Raw genomic sequence first — 22407 nt, forward strand, 5'->3', positions numbered from 1 at the left:
CTAATTCAACAGGAGAGCCATCTCGAGGCAAAGCTGCCAGGATTTATGCAAAGCTGTGTGATAGAAACAAACTGTATTGTATCTTTCTTCAATATACACTTCCTGTGGTCAACAGGCCCCATCAAGAGCTCCAAAATGAAGCTCCCAAGATACAGATACTACATCAGAAGTTGCTCGACTTTCTTCAGGACTTGTTGCTTCGCTTTGTGAAACCTGCTGCAATTGCCAGAGTTACATTTCCTGCTAGCTGCATGTACAAGGACAAACGCAATCAGAAGTCCGATGAAGATCTCGTCGTTGATGAACAAGCCAGGCAGTTTCTTAAGATAGGACACTTCCCCTCGCAAGATAGGAGTAACTTCTACTCATCAGTACGAAAGTACTATGTTGCAGTGTGTGATTATGTCACCACCAAATTTCCCCTTCAGGACGAATTGCTGCTACATGCAAGAGTGGCAAATCCAAGGGGGAGGATGGAGGGAAACTTTACATCAGTTTGTTACTTTGCAAAGCGATTCTATGTCATGGAAGATGTTCTGGATGATTTAGAAGTGGAATTTGCTCAATTCCAGGTTGACACATTGGAAGGTATTGCATTAGACAGATGATCAAATGAAGTTTGGGTGGAATCTCCAGCTGAGGGGAAAATCAACGGTGAGCTGAGGTATCGGCATTTTCCAAAAATCATGCTGGCAATCTTGTCAATCGCACATAGTAATGCCGAAGATGAACGAATCTTCAGTCTGGTCAAGAAAAACTCCACTGAGTTTCTACCCAGTTTAGGAACCGAGACACTTTCTGACTTCTTAACCCAGAAAGTCTGTACTCCAGCCAAAGGACAGTGCTGTCATAAAATTCAATTCAATGCAAAACTGCTTGATAAGTGTAAAAGAGTTACATGTACATCCCTAAGTAAGCCTGAGGTAAACTCGGAAATTAAGGTGAAAGCAGATGATTGCAGCACTGTCTTGACAAATGCAAAGGAGCTGCATCAGTAAGGTTAAACTGAGTTCTAATGCTAGTGTAAGGACAATTTTGAAAAAAGGCGAATGTTTTGTTCACATTTCTCATCCTTAGATTTACTGAATGTTTGAAACTTAATTTGTAAATTCCAGAGCTTAGAGCCAAAGCAGTTAAAGGCATGGCCACCAGAGGTGGGGATAGCACTTGTGGATATGCAAGAGACCAGAATGGGAGAAGTGCAGAGATCTCGGAGAGTTTGAGAAGCCATGGAGGGACTTGAAGACCAGAATGAGAATTTTTAATTTGAGGCATTGTCAGCCTGGGAGTCGATTCCACTGTGCACCTCTGCAGCATCTCTCAAGCTTCCACTCAAGTGCATACACAAGGTGGTGGATGCCCTCTTTGCCATGGCGCATGTCGCAAGAGATTAAACTAGCCAGGCAGCCCGAGCACTGAAATTTGCTGCTGTTTCAGAATTCCCACATCTGCAGGGTGCCATCAAATGCACTCACATGGCAATAAGAGCTTCCTGGCAAGAGGCAATGCAATGTATTAACAGAAAATATATCCTCTGTGTGGCACTGCCACCAGACTAAATGGGATAGATTTCAAGCAGATTTAGCAACTCAAGACAGGGCATCCATGAGGTGCTGTGGACCACCAACAGCAGCAGAATTGTATATCACTACAATTTATAATCTCATGACCTGACATACCCTCCACTCTACCATTACCACCAAACCAGAGGATCAATCCCGGTTCAATGAAGATTGCAGGACAGCATGCCAGGAGTAACACCAGGCATACCTAAAAATGAGGTGTCAAGCTGGTGAAGTACAGCACAGGACAATTTGGCATGCCAAACAGCATAAACAGTAAGCGATAGCCAGAGCAAAGCGATCCCACAACCAACGGTGAATGGTAGTCGACAATTAAACAACTCACTGAGGAGGTGGCTCCAAAAATATCCCCACATTCAATGATGGGGGAGCACAGCACATAAGTGCAAAAGATACGGCTGAGGCATTTGATACAATCTTCATCCAGAAGTGCCAAATGGATGATACATCTTGGCCTCATGTGGAGGTCCCAAACATGACATGTGTAAGTCTTCAGCCAATTCAAATTCACTCCAAGTGATATCAAGAAACAGCTGAAGTCACTGGATCTGCAAAAACTATTGGTCCTAACAGTATTCCGGCAATAAGTTGCCACACCCCTAGCCAAGCTATTCCAGTGCAGCTGCAACACTGGCATCGACTTGACAATGTAGAAAATTGCCCAGCTATGTCCTGTACACAAGAAACAGGACAAATCCAGCCCAGCCAATTACCACCCCATCAGTCTACTCTTGATTATCAGTAAAGTGATGGAAGGGGTCAACAGTGGAATCAAGCGGCACTTGCCTAGCAAAGTCCTGCTCACTGGCGCTCAGTTTGGGTTCCACCAGGGCTACTCGGCTCCGGACCCTGCAACCTTGGTTCACACATGGACAAAAGAGATGAACTCCAGAGATGAGGTAAGAGTTCATGGCCGCATTTGATTAAGTGTGGCAACAAGGCGCTTTAGCAAAATTGGAGTCAATGGGAATTGGTGGATAACTCTCCATTGGTTTGAGTCATACTTAGCACAAAGAAAGATGATTGTGGTTGTTGGAGGCCTGTCACCTCAGCTTCATGACGTCACTGCAGGAGTTCCTCAGGGAAGTGTCCTAGACCCAACCATCTTCAGCTGCTTCATGAAAGACCTTCCTTCCATCATAAGATCAGAAGTGGAGATATTCATTGATGATTGCACAATGTTCAGCACCATTCGCGACTCCTCCGATACACAGTCCATGTCCAAATGCAACAACACCTGGACAATATCCCGGTTTGGGCTGACAAGTGGCAAGTGATGTTCACCCCTTTACACTCAATGGCATTACCATCACTGTTTCCCCCACTATCAACATCCTGGGAGTTACCATTGACCAGAAACTCAATTGGACTAGCCACATACATCCTATGGTGACAAGCGCAAGTCAGAGGCGAGGAATCCTAGGCAAGTAATTTATTTCCTGACTTTCCAAAGCCCGTTTACAATCTACAAGGCACAAGTCAGGAGGGTGATGAAATATTCTCCCTGAGCCTGGATGAGTGCAACGCAAAGGACGTGACTATTGATGCTCGTCAGGTGGCCACAATGCCATTTGGGGAAAGGCACAATGATGCTCATGCCACCGAAAGAACATTGGTGGAGCAGACCATTGGCATATTGAAGATGAGATCCCAATGTCTTGACCGAGCAGCGGCACACTCCATTACCATCCTCAGAGCATCTCACGGATCATCATTTCTTGCTGCACCCTGCACAACCTGCACTGGGAGGACTTGCTGGATGACGAGCTGCAGGAGCTGCACATCTTCTCTGCGGATGAGGACATTGAGAGGGATGAGGCTGAGGAAGCTGAGGCTGCAGAGCAAGATACCATAGCATGGGCCAGTTGAGCCAGGCGTTCACGTGAGGTGCTAATAGCCACCAGATCATAGGAAAATTATGACAAAATGCTCTTAAACCAGGCCCCACCGAGGTGTGTGACTCTGTGCTGGTGGAGAGTGTGGGTGTCTGCTGTGATGGATCTTCCAACAGCATTTCGTCTGGATCTGCATTCGGGGCTCGAAATGAGGGACTGGTGCCTAGTGTCGCTGGGGCATTTGGCTGTAGTGCCTATTAAAGATAGTGGAGATTAGTAGTGCATGACACAGACTCCAAAACATAATAATGCATGCAGTGTTGCTGTCTGAAGGAGGAGCTGGTGAAGGATCCTCACTTGGGTCCGGGCCATCAATCTTACTGTCGCCACTGGCATGGCGTTCAACAGCGTGCTCCTCATGGGGAGTGGAGGGGCTTGATCTAAGGCATCGCAACATGGGTGTAGGACCTCTTCCTCTTAATGTAAGTGTCTTTGTCCTGCTTAAGGACAGATGGTGAGAATGAGATCAGGACACATGCCAAGGAAGATGATAAGCTGCTTGGTTTGTATGGGTGCTGAGTGGAGTCATGCACAGGATGAGTACGTAAGCTGCACAGGATGCGAGCCTAGATGGAGATGTCAAGGTGTGTGAGAGAGAGCTGATGTCCCTTAAGCTGGCAGTGTGTGAGATACTTGTGGAGAGTTGTTCTACGAATGTCTTCTGGGTTTGTGAGAGTACGTGTTGAGAGTGATGGTTGAGGTTGACTTATCCTGGTAGAACGAATGAGATTATTCATCCTCTTCCTGCACTAGATGACTTATCTCTTACGGGCTGAGTTGGCTTTCACCACCCTAGCCACCACCTCCCAAGCCTCAGCTTAGAGGTATTTAGACCACATCCTGTCTCACGGGGGCAAAGTGCGTGCCCTTGATCCTCAACGTCGTCAAGAAGGTAGAACAGCGATATGTCGCTAAACTTGGGAACTGCAGTCTTCTTCCCTTTGGGGGCCATCTGACTCTTCTAGCAATCCTGGGCTGCACATATTGAGAATACTGTGCGGGTGCAGTTTAAATATGGTGGCTGCTGCGGTGACGCACTAAGGCCACAGGCTCCTTGCCTGCGATTTAATGTGTTTCCTGTTGATGCATATTAAGATGGTGAGAAGTATGCAAGCTGGTGTGAAAAACACATCATCATGGCCAGTGGGGAAAAAGCTACTTTACCCTCTCCGGGCACCACACTTACACGGGAGTATATAATTCCACCCAACGTTACCGAGGACGCAACCCTAAATTTAACTACTATAAATGCTTCACTGGTTTCAGTTTTGCGAAACGCCAGTTAGCAAGAAATTTGGATCTTGTATTTTAATGGCTTATGTTATGTACGGCCAAAGTATCTGGTGGAGCCACTACTGCCGTGAACAGAGGAAGTGACTTACCTCTCTGCTTCCCAGTTACTCCACGACAATGCTGTTGGGGGCGCGCTTCACTGCTCCTGTCTCACCCAGCCTGAGTGAGGAAGGTTGGGCGAGACGGGCTTTGAAAGCTCTGCAGAGGTAAATCTGGCGAGAGTGGCAATCTGATGGAGGTTGCCCCTCTGCGGAAGTTACGACCACTGAATCTGTTTCTATTGCACTTTCAAGCAGCGGACTTGACAGACCATCACAAGTCTCTGAGTAAAGTCTTCTCTTGTTTTTTTTTAAGAAAGCACTGAAATTAAAACAACCGCTTTTGTCATAAGGTTTTGATGATTGAGCTCTCTTGAGCACATCTGCCTATCTGTGTACTTATGAAATTATAAGCTTTCTAAGGCTGATAATGTGGGGTTTTTTTTAGGTAATGTGACAGAGACTTGAATTCTACTCAGTTTTTATAATCTGGTTTTGCTCTTTGGTTTTATTAAGTTCTTTATTTCTATTTTAAATGGTAAATTTTCTGTTTTGCATCTGAAATTAATTTGGTGTTAAGCTTGGTGCAGAAATCTGCTTAACATTCATTTGATGCCTTTATCCATTATATATAAACTTAGTAAAATGCAAACAGACCATTGAGCCTAACTGATTTATGCCTGTGTTTATGTTCAAAAAAGCTTCCTACTCTGTCCTCTATTAGATGTTCTAAGGCATTTTCAGGATGAGAGGTTTTGATAGAATCATAGAATCTTTACAGTGCAGAAGGAGGCCATTCAGCCCATCGGGTCTTTACTCTGAAAGAGCACCCCACCTAGACCAACTCCCCCACTCTGTCCCCGTGACCCTACCTAACCTTCACATCCCTGGACATTAAGGGGCGATTTATATGATGGCCAATCCACCTAACCTGCACATCTTTGGACTGGGAGGAAATAGAGCACCCGGACAAAACCCATGCAGACGTGGGGAGAAAGCGAAAACTCCACACAGTCACCCAAGGCCGGAATTGAACGCGTGACCCTGGCGCTATGAGGTAGCAGTGCTAGCCACTGTGTAGCCCTGAGGTAAAATTAGGGTAAACTATTCTCTCTGGTGGGTGCATCAATGACCAGGGGTCATGAATTTTAAATGGTTGGCAAAGATCTCCTCTTCTTCGGCGATCACTCACTAACAAGCATGATTGTCCACCTAAGAAACTCTGTTTTGTTGGTCACGGATTCTGTGGTTTCTTGCATGGCAAGCATGATCCTAGAGCCATATCTTTGACCTCACACTTGGCAGGTATTTCCAGGAGGTGAGATCGGTGCTTGGACACTAGATCGCTGGTATTTCTTTCTCAGGCTCCTTTTCCGGACCTCCTCTTGCCATTGGGTGTCCTCTCAAAATCGTGTCCCTTCAATCAGGAGGTTCCTCCATGTAGGTCTCATCTGAGCAAGGGTCTCACAGGCGTTGAGGTCTAGGTTGATTGGTTTGCTCATAATCCATGAGGGTTCCTACATTCCAGGTTCCGAAATTCAGTTTAACTTTGATTTTCTGACCTCAGGTAGATGAGCCTGCTGGAAGCGGTTTTCCAGCCAGGTTGGGATGGAACAGACTATTTTTAGGGCACCTTTTCTGGCCCTTCCTCATGCAGGTAGGCAGAGTGGATCCTGAAAAGGACCGCTCAGTTGTGAAGAAAGATGCCAAAACGCGCTCTTGTTCCTAGTCCAAGAGCAAGATGACTGAATCAAACTCCACTGCCTATGTACTGGTCCTAAGCTAGGGACTTCCATTCTCATGGACCTGTCCCCCTCACCTCTCTGCGATTGCTGCAGGGTTTGTCTGTGTGGACGGTGTGCTGGTTTCCTCAAGGTAGATGCCTGGTGTGGGACATCTTTTAACATGGGAATGCCATTGCAGATCAACAGACACATAGTCCTTGACAGAGGATAGGTCCAGTTCCAGTGGCAAGGGAACCTCGACAACTGGGGATCTCCCTACTGCTGCAGCCTCTATCCGGCATTCCAGCTGTTGTTACCGCCTGATCCGCCATTGAGGACTTGTTTTGGATTGTGCTTTGGCTGGTTCCTCCCCTCCAAACTTACAGTCATGGTTGATCCTGCTAGGCGGATGGTAGTGCAGTGGTTAGCATTGTTGCCTCATGGCGCCGAGGACCCAGGTTCGATCCCGGCCCTGCGTCATTGTCGGTGTGGTGTTTGCACATTCTCCCCTTGTGTGGGTCTCATCCCCACAACCCAAAGATGAGCATGCTAGGTGGATTGGCCACGCTAAATTGCCCCTTAATTGAAAAAAAACAATTGGGTACTCTAAATTTATTTTTAAAAATGGTTGATCCTGCCAGGAGCTTAAGACTCCCGATGGTGTTGCTCTTGGGAACAACGGAACGTTCAAGGCTCTCCATTACGGCAAGGTGGCAATCCAAGGAAAAGATCTAGAGGAGAGCTGAAGATAATTATTTTCACTCCGATTTGCTCTACCCCAATAGGTGGTGCTAGCTAATTCCACAAATAATTTAAAAACTGATATGCACAAGTACTTGAGCAATTTAGAGTCATGGACAAAACGTGAGGGTTTGTGACTAAGCATGACTGCTCTTCCGAAGAGCCAGCACAGGCACTGAATCCTTCTAGTGCTCTGAGTATCTACATTCCTCTGTTCGGAGTAAAGTTCTAATTGTAATACCACCAGTTTACAGTGAGAAATGTGTAGGCCTGTTATTCATGAAGGGCTAATGTTTTATATTAATTAGGTACAAGTCCACCATGACTATCAACATTAGGTATCTGTAAAGTTATTAATTATGGCTCTGAAAATCCTTTCCTGGCAATCCTTCTGATTATATTCTGATTATGTGCCATTAAAGACCTCCAGTGCTGACCATAATAACTTATTTAATGCCAACCTATTGTCCAATTCTGCCGACTCCCACCTGCCAAAGTTACAGGGAGAGTACACTGGTACGGCTGTGAAATTTCTGATCCCTTATTTCTTTTTCAATAAACTGGCCAGTTGTTCCTTATAGAAATGTGCTATTTTAAGCTGCCTATTTTCACTTTTCCTAATGTGTGCAAAAGAAAACCTTATTAAAAAATAATGCTTTTTTTATACAGATCATGGCCTTAAAACCATATGACCTTCGAAGGCGATTATATGTAATATTTAGAGGAGAAGAGGGACTGGATTATGGTGGATTGGCCAGGTAAAGCACCATCACAATGATTTGCAAATAAATATCTAATTTCAAGTAAGATTTAGTAAAATGCAGTAACTGGGAAGAAACATTTGTTGATGTTCTCCGCTTGTGAAGATCCTAATATGCAAGGTTATATTTGAATACAGTTTTGTACAAAATAATAAAATTAATTTATTGTTGTATGGAAGATTGTTAATTTAGAAAAGAGACCATTCAATTCCTCATGCCTGTGGTGATTCTTTGAAAGAACTGTCCAATTTAGCCTCAAACCCCAACTATTTCCCCATACCCTCCAAATGGGTCATCTTCAAATGCATATCCATATGGAATTTGGTTTTACCATTCTTTCATGCAGTTCATCCCATTCATTAACCTGTGTGAAGAGACCTTGCCTTATTTCTCCTCTTCTTCCTTTGTCAATAATTTAAAATCTTTGATGCACTTATCAGAGGCAACTGCTTTTCTCTACTTACCCTAATAAAATCCCTTGTAGTTTGAAATACCTATAAGGAGAACAATCATAGCTGCTGCTTCAATCACTCCAGTCATACAGGTAAACCGCTTCTGTACCCATTACAACACTTGACATCCAAAAGTATGGTGCTCACAGTTGTACACAAGACTCAAGCTGAGGCCTAACCAGAAATTTGTAACGGTTCAGCACGAGGTCTTTGCTTTTGTATTCGATCCCCTATTTACAAAGCCTGGTATCCTGATGTCTGCTATCATGCTTGCTATTTATTATGTGTCAAGTTTTGTATTGTCTGCAAATTTAATTGTGCTCCCTGGACCCATGGCCAGGCAATTTAAGTAAAACAAGAAAAGCAACATTCATACACATCTTCTACTCCTTCAAAGAATCGGCTCATCCTCGCCCTCGTGAGGTGTGCTCTGTATACCACCTTCAGCGGTATCAGCCCCAACCTCGCGCACGAGGTGGAGGCATTCACTCTCCAGAGCACCTCACACCAGAACCCCTCCTCATTTCCTCTCCCAACTCTTCTTCCCACTTTGCTTTGATCCCTTCCAGTGGTGCCTTCTCCTCTTCCAAAATAGCTCTGTAGACCGCTGACACTACCCCCTTCTCCAGTCCCCCTGTCGTCAGCCCCTCCTCCAGCAATGTGGAGGCCGGCTCCTCCGGGAAGTTCTGTATCTCCTTTCTGGCAAAATCTCGAACCTGCATGTATCTAAACATTTCCCCCTGCTCCAGCCCATACTTCGCTTCCAGCTCCTTCAATCCTCCAAACCAACCCCTAAGAAACAAATCTTTCAGTGTCTTATCCTCCCATTCTCCTCCCATTTCCGAAAATTTCCATCCCACCTCCCTGACTCAAAGCCGTGGTTCCCCTGAATCTGCATTTCCCTTGACCCTGCCCCGAACCCTAAGTGTTGGCGAAACTGCCTCTAAATTCTCAATGAAGCTATTATTACCAGACTCCCTGAGTACCTCTCCGGGGCTATTGGGAGCGACGCTGTTGCTAGTGCTTTCAATCCTTTCCATACCCCCGAACTTCTTAATGCGATGTCCAACGGCTCAATCGCAAGTGCAAACAGCAAGGGGGACAGAGGACATCCCTGCCTAGTCCCACAGTGGAGAGAAAAGTATCTCGAGCTGATGTTGTTTGTGCAGACACTCGCCCTCAGCTCCTTATATAGTAGCTTTACCCAGTTCACAAATCTTGGTCCAATCCCAAACCGCTCCAGAACTGCCATCAAGTACCCCCATTCTACCCGGTCGAACGCCTTCTCAGGGTCCAATGCCACAACCACCTCCGTTTCCTTCCCCTCTGCCGGTGTCATAACGACGTTCAATACCCTTCTAACGTTTGAAAAGAGCTGCCTCCCTTTCACGAGCCCTGTCTGATCTTCACCTATCACCTTCGGGAGGCACTCCTCCAGCTTACCCGCCAGTACCTTCGCCAATACTTTTGCGACCACATTCAGAAGTGATATGGGCATATGCGACCCACACTCCATCGGATCCTTATCTTTGTTGAGCAACAGGGTGATTGAAGCCTGCCCCAAAGTTTCTGGCAACACCCCCTTCCCTATCGCCTCTTCAAATATCCCCACCATCAGGCGCACCAGCTTGCCCTTGAGTTTTTAAATTATTCCACCAGAAACCTATCCGGCCCTGCCACCTTTCCCGACTGCATGCTCCCAATCGCATCCTTTATCTCCTGCTCCACTATCGCTCTAATGTAGCCCTGTCCCCCTCCCCTAACCTCGGGTACTCCAACCCATCTAGAAATTCCTGCATCTCACGATCTCCCCCAGGTGGCCCTGACAACCTCTCATAAAATGCCTCTAAAACCATGTTAATCAGATCCAGCGCCACCACCAACTTCCCTGCCCTATCCCTCACCTGCACAATTTCCCTTGCCGCTGCTTCGCTCCGGAGTTGACCTGCGAACAGACGCCTTATCTCCATATTCTTAAACTGCACCCCTTGCTCGTTTCAGTTGGCGCACCGCCTTCCTGGTAGATAGTCGATCAAAGCTCACCTGTAGTTCCTTCCTCTTTTCCAGCTTTGCTCGGTCCCCATCTTCTGCATAACTCCTATCAACCTCCAACATCTCACCTATTACCCTCTGCCGCTCCAACCTCTTCCCTTTGTCAACCCTGGCCTTAAACGAGATCACCTCACCACAGCCTTTAGAGCCTCCCAAACAACCGCCTTCGACACCTCACCCGTACAGTTGAAACCTACATATTCCTTAATTACCGTTTCAATTTTGTCACAGAATACTTGGTCCCCCAAAAGTCGCACATCTAATTTCCACCCCGGCCTCTGCGCTACCCCCTTCTCCAGCACCATATCCACCCAATGCGGAGCATGATCTGACACTGCAATTGCCAAGTATTTCGACCCCTTAACCTCAGCTAACAAAGCCTTCCCCACCACGACAAAGCCGATCCGCGAGTATACCTTATGGACTGCTGAGAAAAACGAGTACTCCCGCTCCCTCGGGTGCAGAAACCTCCAAGGGTACCCCCCCATTTCCACCATTAGCCCAGCCAACGTCTTCGCCCCCCCCCCCCCCCCCCCCCCCCCCCCCCCCCCCCGATGGGACCAGCGAACGCGGCCATGACCTGTCCAACCTTAGCTCCTGCATCAAGTTCCAGTCCCCCCCCCCCCCCCCCACTATCAGTTTGTGTGTGTCCAAGTCGGGGTTGGCTCCAAACACCACCTTTGCGAATCCCACATCGCCCCAATTGAGGCCGCCACTAACGTCCTTACCAGCGCCCCCATCACATCACATATCTACCCCCTGATCTGCCACCACCGCCTCCATCTGGAAGTGTACTCTTTTGCTGACCATTACCACTACCCCTTGAGCCCTTCCGTCAAGTCGAGAGTGAAACACCTGACTAACCCAGCCCTTTTTAAGTCTCACCTGGTCCTTCACCCTCAAGTGAGTCTCCTGCAGCATTGCTACATCGGCTTTCAAACTTTTAAGATGCGCAAGCACCCGTGACCTCTTGACCGGACCTCCTAACCCCCTCACGTTCCACGTGACTATCCTAACTGGGGGTCTCTCCCCCCCCCCCCCCCCCCCCCCCCCCCCACCCTTCTTATCCACCATCATCATACTACCGGGCCCTGCCAAATGAGCCTGCCCCCCCCCCCCACCCCCCGCATCCATTATTAACATCAAACCCCCCCCCCCCCCCCCCCCCCCCCCCCCAAAAACAACCCTACACTTCCTCTCGAAAAAACATCTCCCAGCATCAATCCCCCCCCCCCGACTCACCTTGTAGGCCCATCGAAACCTGCCAACCAGGCTCAATGTCCGCAGCCCTCCTCTCAACTCACCTCCATTCACTAGCCGACTTTAGTTAGCTAGCGTGGGTGGCTCTCCCTGCCACGCTATACCGTCCCCTCCCACCCAGTCCCAGAGAAAGAAAAAACAAATCCAACAATCCAACCCATACAATTCACTAAACTAAGATATAACTGTCGCAACACAGAATGCCAATCAACCCAGCTAATAACTTGAACTCTGTAACAATGTTAAGAGAAGTAAATTACAATACACGTCAGTAAAAAGAAAGTTATAGCATTTATACATTTTCCAGCTCCCCAATCACAGTCCACAGTCTCTCGTCCAGCTCCGCTCCTCATGTCTGTCCCAAGCCTTCTGCCCTCACGAACATCTCAGCCGTCTCCGCTGTCTCGAAATAAAAGTCTTTGGCACCATACGTCACCCTCAGCTTCGCCGGGTATACCATACCAAATCGCACCATTTCTTGTACAGTGCCGCCTTCACTCGCCCGAACGCCGCTCGTCTTTTTGCCAACTCCACGTCAAGTCCTGGTAGATCCGAACTCCAGCACCATCCCATTGCACCTCGCGCTTCTGCTTCGCCCAGCTTAACACCTTCTCCTTCATGCAGTACTTATTGAAGCAGATAATTACTGCCCTTGGCGGCTCATTCACTTTGGGCTTCGGCCTTAACGACCGATGAGCTCGGTCCAGTTCGTACCGAGAGGGGTTCTCACCCTCCCCCATCAGCTCCGCCAACTTCTTAGCGAAGTACTCTGTTGCCCTTGGACCCACTATCCCTTTGGGCAAGCCCACAATTCTTAGATTGTGCAGCCTCAAGCGGTTCTCCAAGTCCTCAAGCTTTGCTCGGAGCCCTCTGTTGACCTCCACCGCCCTCCGCAGCTCGTCCCCCATCGAGGTGAGCTGGTCGCTGTGCTGCGACCCGGCCTCCTCCACTTCCTTCATCTTCTCGCCCAGCTCTCTCACCTCGGCCGATGTCTTTGCCACAGCTATTCTCACCGGGGTGGTTGCCTCCTCCATCAATGACTTCAATGTGACCGCCATCTCCTTCCTCAGAGCCTCCATGTGCCTCGCAAACTACTTCTCCAGCTCCACCGTCATCACCTCAGTCATCTTCTCCACCATAAGTAGTGCGGCCCTACCATGCGGTCCGGCCCCGCCATCTTGTCAGCACTTTTGCTCGTCTTCTCATTCAACGGCGAGCCCGCGTTTCCTCCCTTCCTCAACGCTGCTTTTCGCATCCTTTAACGACTTATTATTTTTCCTTTTTCTCACTCTTCCTCCCTTATTCAATCTCAAATTTCTTTAAAACTTCTTTCTCTTCTCTTTTTTTTTGTATACCTCCAGAATTTCCCTGGGACCGGGCTTCAGTCTTCTTACCACATTCTAGGCAGGAGCTATCCGATGTGAGACATCTCACCTACATCGCGCCCTGGCTTCGGGCCTGCAGCCTTGGCCTCCGCTTGGCTCCGCCGCCGCTGCTTCCTTCAGGTTTTCAGGAGAGAGAGAAAAATAATTTTTTTTTTCCCTTTTCCTCTCCGTGCTTTTTGAGCCCTTCGGCTTTCAGGGTGCTCTTTGGGGAACAAGTTGCGATCCCTGCTCCTCCTCCACGTGCAGCCGTCTCGCTGAACCCACCGGGATCTGTCTCTCCCCTCCCACCCTTTTAATCCTCCGTCCGGCTCCGTGAAACGGAGCTTTGATGCTATCACAGGGCGAGGGAGGCAGGGCCGACCCCGGAGAGGTTGATTTTTTCCAAACAATTTGCGGGGAACCCCCCGAAAAAGACCGCGATATCGCGGACCGGCGGGAGCTTCTTTTTTTTTTTTAAATAATATTTTATTGAAAATTTTTGGTCAACCAACACAGTACATTGTGCATCCTTTACACAACATTGTAACAATACAGATAATAATGACCTTTTTAAATTTAAACAAAAACAACAACAAATAAATAAATATTAAATAACAAAAAATAAAAACTAGCCCTAATTGGCAACTGCCTTGTCTCAGGCCACACACCACCACCCCCATCCCTCCCCCCCCCCCCCCCCCCCCCCCCCCCCAAGTCCTGGGCCGCTGCTGCTGCCTTCTTTGTTCTCCCCTATCTATCTTTCCGCAAGATATTCGACGAACGGTTGCCACCGCCTAGTAAACCCTTGAGCCGACCCCCTTAGGACGAACTTAATCCGCTCTAACTTTATGAACCCCGCCATATCATTTATCCAGGTCTCCACCCCCGGGGGCTTGGCTTCTTTCCACATTAGCAATATTCTGCGCCGGGCTACTAGGGACGCAAAGGCCAAAACATCGGCCTCTTTCGCCTCCTGCACTCCCGGCTCTTGTGCAACCCCAAATATAGCCAACCCCCAGCTTGGTTCGACCCGGACTCCTACTACTTTCGAAAGCACCTTTGTCACCCCCATCCAAAACCCCTGTAGTGCCGGGCATGACCAAAACATATGGGTATGATTCGCTGGGCTTCTCGAGCACCTCGCACACCTATCCTCCACCCCAAAAAATTTACTGAGCCGTGTTCCAGTCATATGTGCCCTGTGTAATACCTTAAACTGAATCAGGCTTAGCCTGGCGCACGAGGACGACGAGTTTACCCTGTTTAGGGCATCTGCCCACATCCCCACCTCAATCTCCTCCCCTAGCTCTTCTTCCCATTTCCCTTTTAGTTCGTCCATCATAGTCTCCCCTTCGTCTCTCATTTCCCTATATATATCCGACACCTTACCGTCCCCCACCCATTTCTTTGAGATGACTCTGTCCTGCACCTCTTGTGTCGGGAGCTGCGGGAATTCCCTCACCTGTTGCCTCGCAAAAGCCCTCAATTGCATGTACCTGAATGCATTCCCTTGGGGCAACCCATATTTCTCGGTCAGCGCTCCCAGACTCGCAAACTTCCCATCCACAAATAGATCTTTCAATTGCGTTATACCTGCTCTTTGCCACATTCCATATCCCCCATCCATTCCCCCCGGGGCAAACCTATGGTTGTTTCTTATCGGGGACCCCCCCAGTGCTCCGGTCTTTCCCCTATGTCGTCTCCACTGTCCCCAAATCTTCAGTGTAGCTACCACCACCGGACTCGTGGTATAGTTCCTTGGTGAGAACGGCAATGGGGCTGTCACCATAGCCTGCAGGCTGGTCCCCCTACAGGACGCCCTCTCTAATCTCTTCCACGCCGCTCCTTCCTCCTCTCCCATCCACTTACTCACCATTGAAATATTAGCGGCCCAATAATACTCACTTAGGCTCGGTAGTGCCAGCCCCCCCCTATCCCTACTACGCTGTAAGAATCCCTTCCTCACTCTCGGAGTCTTCCCAGCCCAAACAAAACCCATGATACTCTTTTCTATCCTTTTGAAAAAAGCCTTCGTGATCACCACCGGGAGACACTGAAACACAAAGAGGAATCTCGGGAGGACCACCATCTTAACTGCCTGCACCCTCCCTGCCATTGACAATGCTACCATATCCCATCTCTTGAAATCTTCCTCCATCTGTTCCACCAACCGCGTCAAATTTAGCCTGTGCAATGTGCCCCAATTCTTAGCTATCTGGATCCCCAGGTAACGAAAGTCTCTTGTTACCTTCCTCAACGGTAGGTCTTCTATTTCTCTACTCTGCTCCCCTGGATGCACCACAAACAGCTCACTCTTCCCCATGTTCAATTTATACCCTGAAAAATCCCCAAACTCCCCAAGTATCCGCATTATTTCTGGCATCCCCTCCGCTGGATCCGCCACATATAGTAGCAGATCATCCGCATATAAAGATACCCGGTGTTCTTCTCCTCCCCTAAGTGTTCCCCTCCATCCCTTGGAACCTCTCAGCGCTATCCCCAGGGGCTCAATCGCCAGTGCAAACAGTAATGGGGACAGAGGACATCCCTGCCTTGTCCCTCTATGGAGCCGAAAATATGCCGATCCCCGTCCATTCGTGACCACACTCGCCACTGGGGCCCTATACAACAGCTGCACCCATCTAACATACCCCTCTCCGAACCCAAATCTCCTCAACACCTCCCACAGATAATCCCACTCCACTCTATCAAATGCTTTCTCGGCATCCATCGCCACTACTATCTCCGTTTCACCCTCTGGTGGGGCCATCATCATTACCCCTAACAACCTCCGTATGTTCGTGTTCAGCTGTCTCCCCTTCACAAACCCAGTTTGGTCCTCATGAACCACCCCCGGGACACATTCCTCTATTCTCATTGCCATTACCTTGGCCAAGACCTTGGCATCTACATTGAGGAGGGAGATTGGTCTGTAGGACCCGCATTGTAGCGGATCCTTTTCCTTCTTTAAAAGAAGCGATATCGTTGCTTCTGACATAGTCGGGGGCAGTTGTCCCCTTTCCTTTGCCTCGTTAAAGGTCCTCGTCAGTAGCGGGGCGAGCAAGTCCAAATATTTTCTGTAAAATTCAACTGGGAATCCGTCCGGTCCCGGGGCCTTTCCCGTCTGCATGTTCCTAATTCCTTTCACCACTTCTTCTACTGTGATCTGTGCTCCCAATCCCATCCTTTCCTGCTCTTCCACCTTGGGAATTTCCAGCCGATCCAAAAACTCCATCATTCTCTCCCTCCCATCCGGGGGTTGAGCTTCATACAATTTTTTATAAAATGTCTTAAACACTTCATTCACTCTCTCCGCTCCCCGCTCCGTCTCTCCATCTTCGTCTCTCACCCCCCCTATTTCCCTCGCTGCTCCCCTTTTCCTCAATTGGTGTGCCAGCAATCTGCTTGCCTTCTCTCCATATTCATACTGTACACCCTGCGCCTTCCTCCATTGTGCCTCTGCAGTGCCTGTGGTCAGCAAGTCAAATTCCACATGCAGCCTTTGCCTTTCCCTATACAGTCCCTCCTCCGGTGCTTCCGCATACTGTCTGTCCACCCTCAAAAGTTCTTGCAACAACCGCTCCCGTTCCTTACTCTCCTGCTTCCCTTTATGTGTCCTTATTGATATCAGCTCCCCCCTAACCACCGCCTTCAACGCCTCCCAGACCACTCCCACCTGAACCTCCCCATTGTCATTGAGTTCCAAGTACTTTTCAATGCATCCCCTCACCCTTAAGCACACCCCCTCATCCGCCATTAGTCCCATGTCCATTCTCCAGGGTGGATGCCCTCTTGTTTCCTCCCCTATCTCCAAGTCTACCCAGTGTGGGGCATGATCCGAAATGGCTATAGCCGTATATTCCGTTCCCCTCACCCTCGGGATCAATGCCCTACCCAACACAAAAAAGTCTATGCGTGAATAGACTTTATGGACATAGGAGAAAAACGAGAACTCCTTACTGAATCTCCCTACTGAATCTCCACGGGTCCACCCCTCCCATCTGCTCCATAAAATCCTTAAGCACCTTGGCTGCTGCCGGCCTCCTACCAGTCCTGGACTTCGACCTATCCAGCCTTGGTTCCAACACCGTGTTAAAGTCTCCCCCCATTATCAGCTTTCCGGTCTCTAGGTCTGGGATGGGTCCTAGCATTCGCCTCATAAAATTGGCATCGTCCCAATTCGGGGCATACACGTTTACCAACACCACCATCTCTCCCTGTAATTTGCCACTCACCATCACGTATCTGCCCCCGTTATCCGCCACTATAGTCTTTGCCTCGAACATTACCCGCTTCCCCACTAATATAGCCACCCCCCTGTTTTTCGCATCCAGCCCCGAATGGAACACCTGCCCTACCCATCCTTTGCGCAACCTAACCTGATCTATCAGTTTCAGGTGCGTTTCCTGTAACATGGCCACATCTGCTTTAAGTTTCTTAAGGTGTGCGAGTACTCGTGCCCTCTTTATCGGCCCGTTAAGCCCCCTCACGTTCCACGTGATCAGCCGAGTTGGGGGGCTTCCCACCCCCCCCCCCCCCCCCCCCCCCCCCCTTGCCGGTTAGCCATCATCTTTTTCCAGCTTCTCGCCCAGTTCCCACGCAGCTGTATTTCTCCCAGACGGTGCCCCCCCGCCCATCCTTTCCCGTACCCACTCCCCCCTTTCCCCAGCAGCAGCAACCCAGTAATTCCCCCCCCCCCCCCGCTAGACCCCCCGCTAGCGTAATTACTCCCCCCATGTTGCTCCCAGAAGTCAGCAAACTCTGGCTGACCTCGGCTTCCCCCCGTGATCACGGCTCGCCCCGTGCGGCGCCCCCTCCTTCCTGCTTCTCTATTCCCGCCATAATTATCATAGCGCGGGAACCAAGCCCGCGCCTCTCCCTCGGCCCCGCCTCCCATGGCCAACGCCCTATCTCCTCTCCCTCCCCACCTCCCCCCATCACCACCTGTGGGAGAAAGAAAAGTTACCATACCGCAGGATTAATCATACAATCCCTCTTCGCCCCCCCCCCCCCCCCCCCCCACTCGTCCCACCACTTTGTCCAAACGTTCATTTTCGTAGTCCAATCATTCCAATTTTTCTTCTACAATAAAAGTCCACACTTCATCCGCCGTCTCAAAGTAGTGGTGCCTCCCTTGATATGTGACCCACAGTCTTGCCGGTTGCAGCATTCCAAACTTTATCTTTTTTTTGTGAAGTACCGCTTTGGCCCGATTAAAGCTCGCCCTCCTTCTCGCCACCTCCGCACTCCAATCTTGATAGACGCGGATCACCGCGTTCTCCCATTTACTACACCGAGTTTTCTTCGCCCATCTAAGGACCATTTCTCTATCCTTAAAACGGAGAAATCTCACCACTATGGCTCTGGGAGCTTCTCCTGCTCTCGATCCTCGCACCATAACTCGGTATGCTCCCTCCACCTCCAACGGACCCGTCGGGGCCTCCACTCCCATTAACGAGTGCAGCATCGTGCTCACATATGCCCCGACGTCCGCCCCCTCCACACCTTCAGGAAGGCCAAGAATCCTCAAGTTGTTCCTCCTTGCGTTATTTTCCAGTGCCTCCAACCTCTCCACAGACCGTTTCTGGTGTGCCTCCTGTATCTCCGACTTCACCACCAGGCCCTGTATATCGTTTTCATTCTCTGCTGCTTTCGCCTTCACGACCCGAAGCTCCTGCTCCTGGGTCTTTTGTTCCTCTTTCAGCCCTTCAATCGCCTGTAATATCGGGGCCAACAACTCTTTCTTCATTTCCTTTTTTATCTCCTCCACGCAGCGTTTCAAAAACTCTTGTTGTTCAGGGCCCCATATGAAACTGCCACCTTCCGACGCCATCTTGGTTTCTGCTTGCCTTCCTTGCCGTTGTTCCAAAGGATCCGCTGCAATCCGGCCACTTTCCTCTCCTTTTTCCATCCGTGTCCAGGGGGAACACCCTTCTGGTTTACCGCACGGTGTTTTCAGCTGTTAAAATTGCCGTTGGGGCTCCTATCAAGAGCCCAAAAGTCCGTTTCACAGGGAGCTGCCGAAACGTGCGACTCAGCTGGTCATCGCCGCACCCGGAACTGCCGCGGGAGCTTCTTCTGAACGCAGACGCCACCGGAAGTCCCATGAAAATTATTTATTTTGAATGCTTTGAGTTTTGTTAATGTTGCAGCTTTAATTTAAAAAGTTTGCCAATTATGTTTAAAAGAGGAAATAGGTTGTTATTACAAAAGCAAAATCCTGTTGCTGGAAATCTGAAATAAAATCAGAAAATGCTGGAACTGGTCAACACAACTAGAACATCTGGAACAGAGAAACAGTTAACAATTCAGGTTGGCCACCATTCATCAGAACCCAGAATCTGGTGAAGGAACATTGACTCTGTTAACTCGGTTTCCTTCTCCGCAAATGCTTCCAGACCTGATGAGAATTTCTAGCACTTTGTTTTCAACAGCTATTGTTCTTGCAACATGACAATTGCTCAATATATCAGCCTCCAACCTTGTAAAGTGGGAGATTCCATTTGAGTAATAAAGAAGGAACCTCATTTTTAAAAATGAGCAAGTTATGGATAGTGCATTTTAAAAGTTTTGTTTAATTTTCTTCACACAGAGAATGGTTCTTCCTGTTATCCCACGAGGTGTTAAACCCAATGTACTGTCTTTTTGAATATGCTGGCAAGAGCAATTATTGTTTGCAGATAAATCCAGCATCTACGATAAATCCAGATCACCTTTCATATTTTTGTTTCATTGGACGATTTATTGCAATGGTGAGTAGGTAATTCCTTAATTGGTTAAATGTTAAGTTGAAAATTCAAAAGGATTTATGGGTAATGGACTAGCTTCAGATCCTTTGGTGCTTTCTTTTTGTATTGAAATGAAACGAAATGAAAATCGCTGATTGTCACATGAAGTTACTGTGAAAAGCCCCTCGTCGCCACATTCCGGCGCCTGTTCGGGGAGACTGGTACGGGTATTGGGAATAAATCTAAAATGAGATGCTGTTCAAATGTTATAATTCACACCGCATAATTTTGTATACATTAGCCCCTTTAATTTGACAAATTGAAATATTAACGCACTGATAAAATGTGATACCCTAGTCAGTGAGTTTATCTTTTTAAAAAATCAGAGTACCCAATTATGTTTTTCCAATGAAGGGGCAATTTAGTGTGGCCAATTCACCTATCCTGTACATCTTTGGGTTGCGGGGGTGAGGCAGTGCCAACCACTGCGCTGCTCTGCTACTCGCCAGTGAGTTTATAATCTCAAATTGGCTGTCTGCAAAAAAAAGTTTATGAACAGAGGTGAGAATTGTTTTCCAAAGTCTGAAGGCCTATTCTAGAAGCAACAGTTTTGTCCGCCATCTAGTGGTTAGTTTCAGGAATATTGGCAAATGCATGATAGTAGGATACCTGCGCAACAGCTTACGTAGGGAGTTGAATATAAAACATATGCACTGTAAATTCTATGACCTATAACACCTCATTAAATGGACACACTAGTTATTTTCTCCGCTTTGCCAAGTAGGTGTTTTAAGAGGACAGAGAGATAACCAGAGAGATAACATTCAACAATGCTTTTATGAAATTAGCCAGTGGGAGGGGTGTTGAGGTAAATATTTTGTTTTACCTACCTCTAATTTAAACAAAACTTGCTAAAGGCTAAGAAATATAAACTAAGTTGATGAAATGCATAAACTTTAATTTATATAGTTCTTGCTGCCTTTGTAGATAAGGAAAATGTCGGCAGGATGGATGAACACTCTCACCACGTACCATGTTACAGAAAGGGGGGGTGAGTGAAAAGGAATGTGGTAGAGGACACTATCGTCAGGGGCTAGATCTTGTTGCTGCATCATGGGTAGAAGCTACAAACATACAAAATAGGAGTAGAGGTAGGCAATTCGGTCCATTGACCTTGCGCTGCCATTCAATATTATCATGGCTGATATGTTTGTGTTTCAAGTTCCCACAGTCCCATCTACCACCAAAAACCTTAGATTCCCTGGCCTAACAAGAATCTATCTATCTACGCCGTAAATATTTAATAACCCCGTTACCACCACTTTCTCAGGCAGAGAATTCCAAAGTCCATAATCATCTGAGAAAAATTCTCATCTTTGTTTTATAAGTTTGACCCATAATTTTAAATCTGTGCCCCCTAGTTCTGAACTCAACCCACAAGAGGAAACATCCTTTCAACGCCCACCCAGTCAAGACTATTCAGGATCTTGTATACTTCAGTCAAGTCACCCCTCACTCTTCTAAACCCAAGTGGAAATAAAACCAGCCTGTCCAACCTTTCCTCATAAGGCAAGTGCCCATTCCTGATCTCAATCTAGTAAACCTCCTCTCAACCGCCTGCAACACTTTCCATCATTCCTTAAATAAGGAGATCAAAACTGCACACTAGGCAAGATGTGGTTTCACCAATGCCCTGGATAACTGAAGCATGACGTCCTTACTTTTATGGCCAATTCCTCTTGTAATGAAGGATAACGTTCCATTAGCCTTCTTGATTATGTGTTATACCTGCATTTTAAAAAAATTTAGAGTACCCAATTATTTTTTTCCAATTAAGGGGCAATTTAGCGTGGCCAATCCGCCTAACCTGCACATCTTTGGGCTGTGGGAGTAAAACCCATGCAGACACAGGGAAAGTGTGAAAACTCCACACCGACAGTGACCTAGGGCCGGGATCGAACCCGAGTCCTCAGCTCCATAGGCAGCAGTGCTAACCATTGTGCCACCGTGCTGCCCTATGTTGCACCTGCATACTAACATTTTGTGACTCACGCACTAGAACTCCTAGATCACTCTGCAGCTTGGAATTCTGCAGTTGTTCTCCGCTGAAGTAATACTGTTTTAAGTCTTCCTGCCAATCTGAATAACTTCATATTATAATCCATCTGCCAGATTTTTGCCGACTCACTCAACCTAGTTATAGCCGTCTGCAACCTCCTCATGACTTCTTCACAACATTCTTTGCTACCTATTTTTGTATTGCCTGTAAATTAAGTTGTGTTGCCTGAAAATTTAGCTACCATGCCTTCGGGATGACCACCCCCACCCGTTTCCACCCCCCCCCCAAAGTAATTAATGTAAATTTTAAAAGGTTGAGGCAGCAGAACAAGCTCCTGCATCACAACCTGCCCATCAGCCACAGACCCATCAGGAGAGATTACATAAATGAGGGTTGTTTTCGTTAGAGTTTAGAAGGTTAAGGGGTAGATGAAGATAAACTATTTCCACTCAAAGAA

General features: G+C 47.9%; 1 protein-coding gene across 3 annotated transcripts in view; it reads left to right on the forward strand.

The window, feature by feature from the left end:
• The window catches only part of LOC140385621 (NEDD4-like E3 ubiquitin-protein ligase WWP1), a 300217-nt gene that overhangs the window by 214018 nt on the left and 63792 nt on the right, over positions 1-22407 (forward strand). For all 3 annotated transcript variants that reach the window (XM_072467951.1, XM_072467952.1, XM_072467953.1), the window contains 2 exons: positions 7944-8032; positions 19756-19915. In XM_072467951.1, the coding sequence (XP_072324052.1) occupies positions 7944-8032; positions 19756-19915 (249 nt within the window). The remainder of the gene's footprint in view (positions 1-7943; positions 8033-19755; positions 19916-22407) is intronic.

Source organism: Scyliorhinus torazame, chromosome 11 (assembly GCF_047496885.1).
Source record: "Scyliorhinus torazame isolate Kashiwa2021f chromosome 11, sScyTor2.1, whole genome shotgun sequence".
NCBI lineage: Eukaryota > Metazoa > Chordata > Chondrichthyes > Carcharhiniformes > Scyliorhinidae > Scyliorhinus > Scyliorhinus torazame.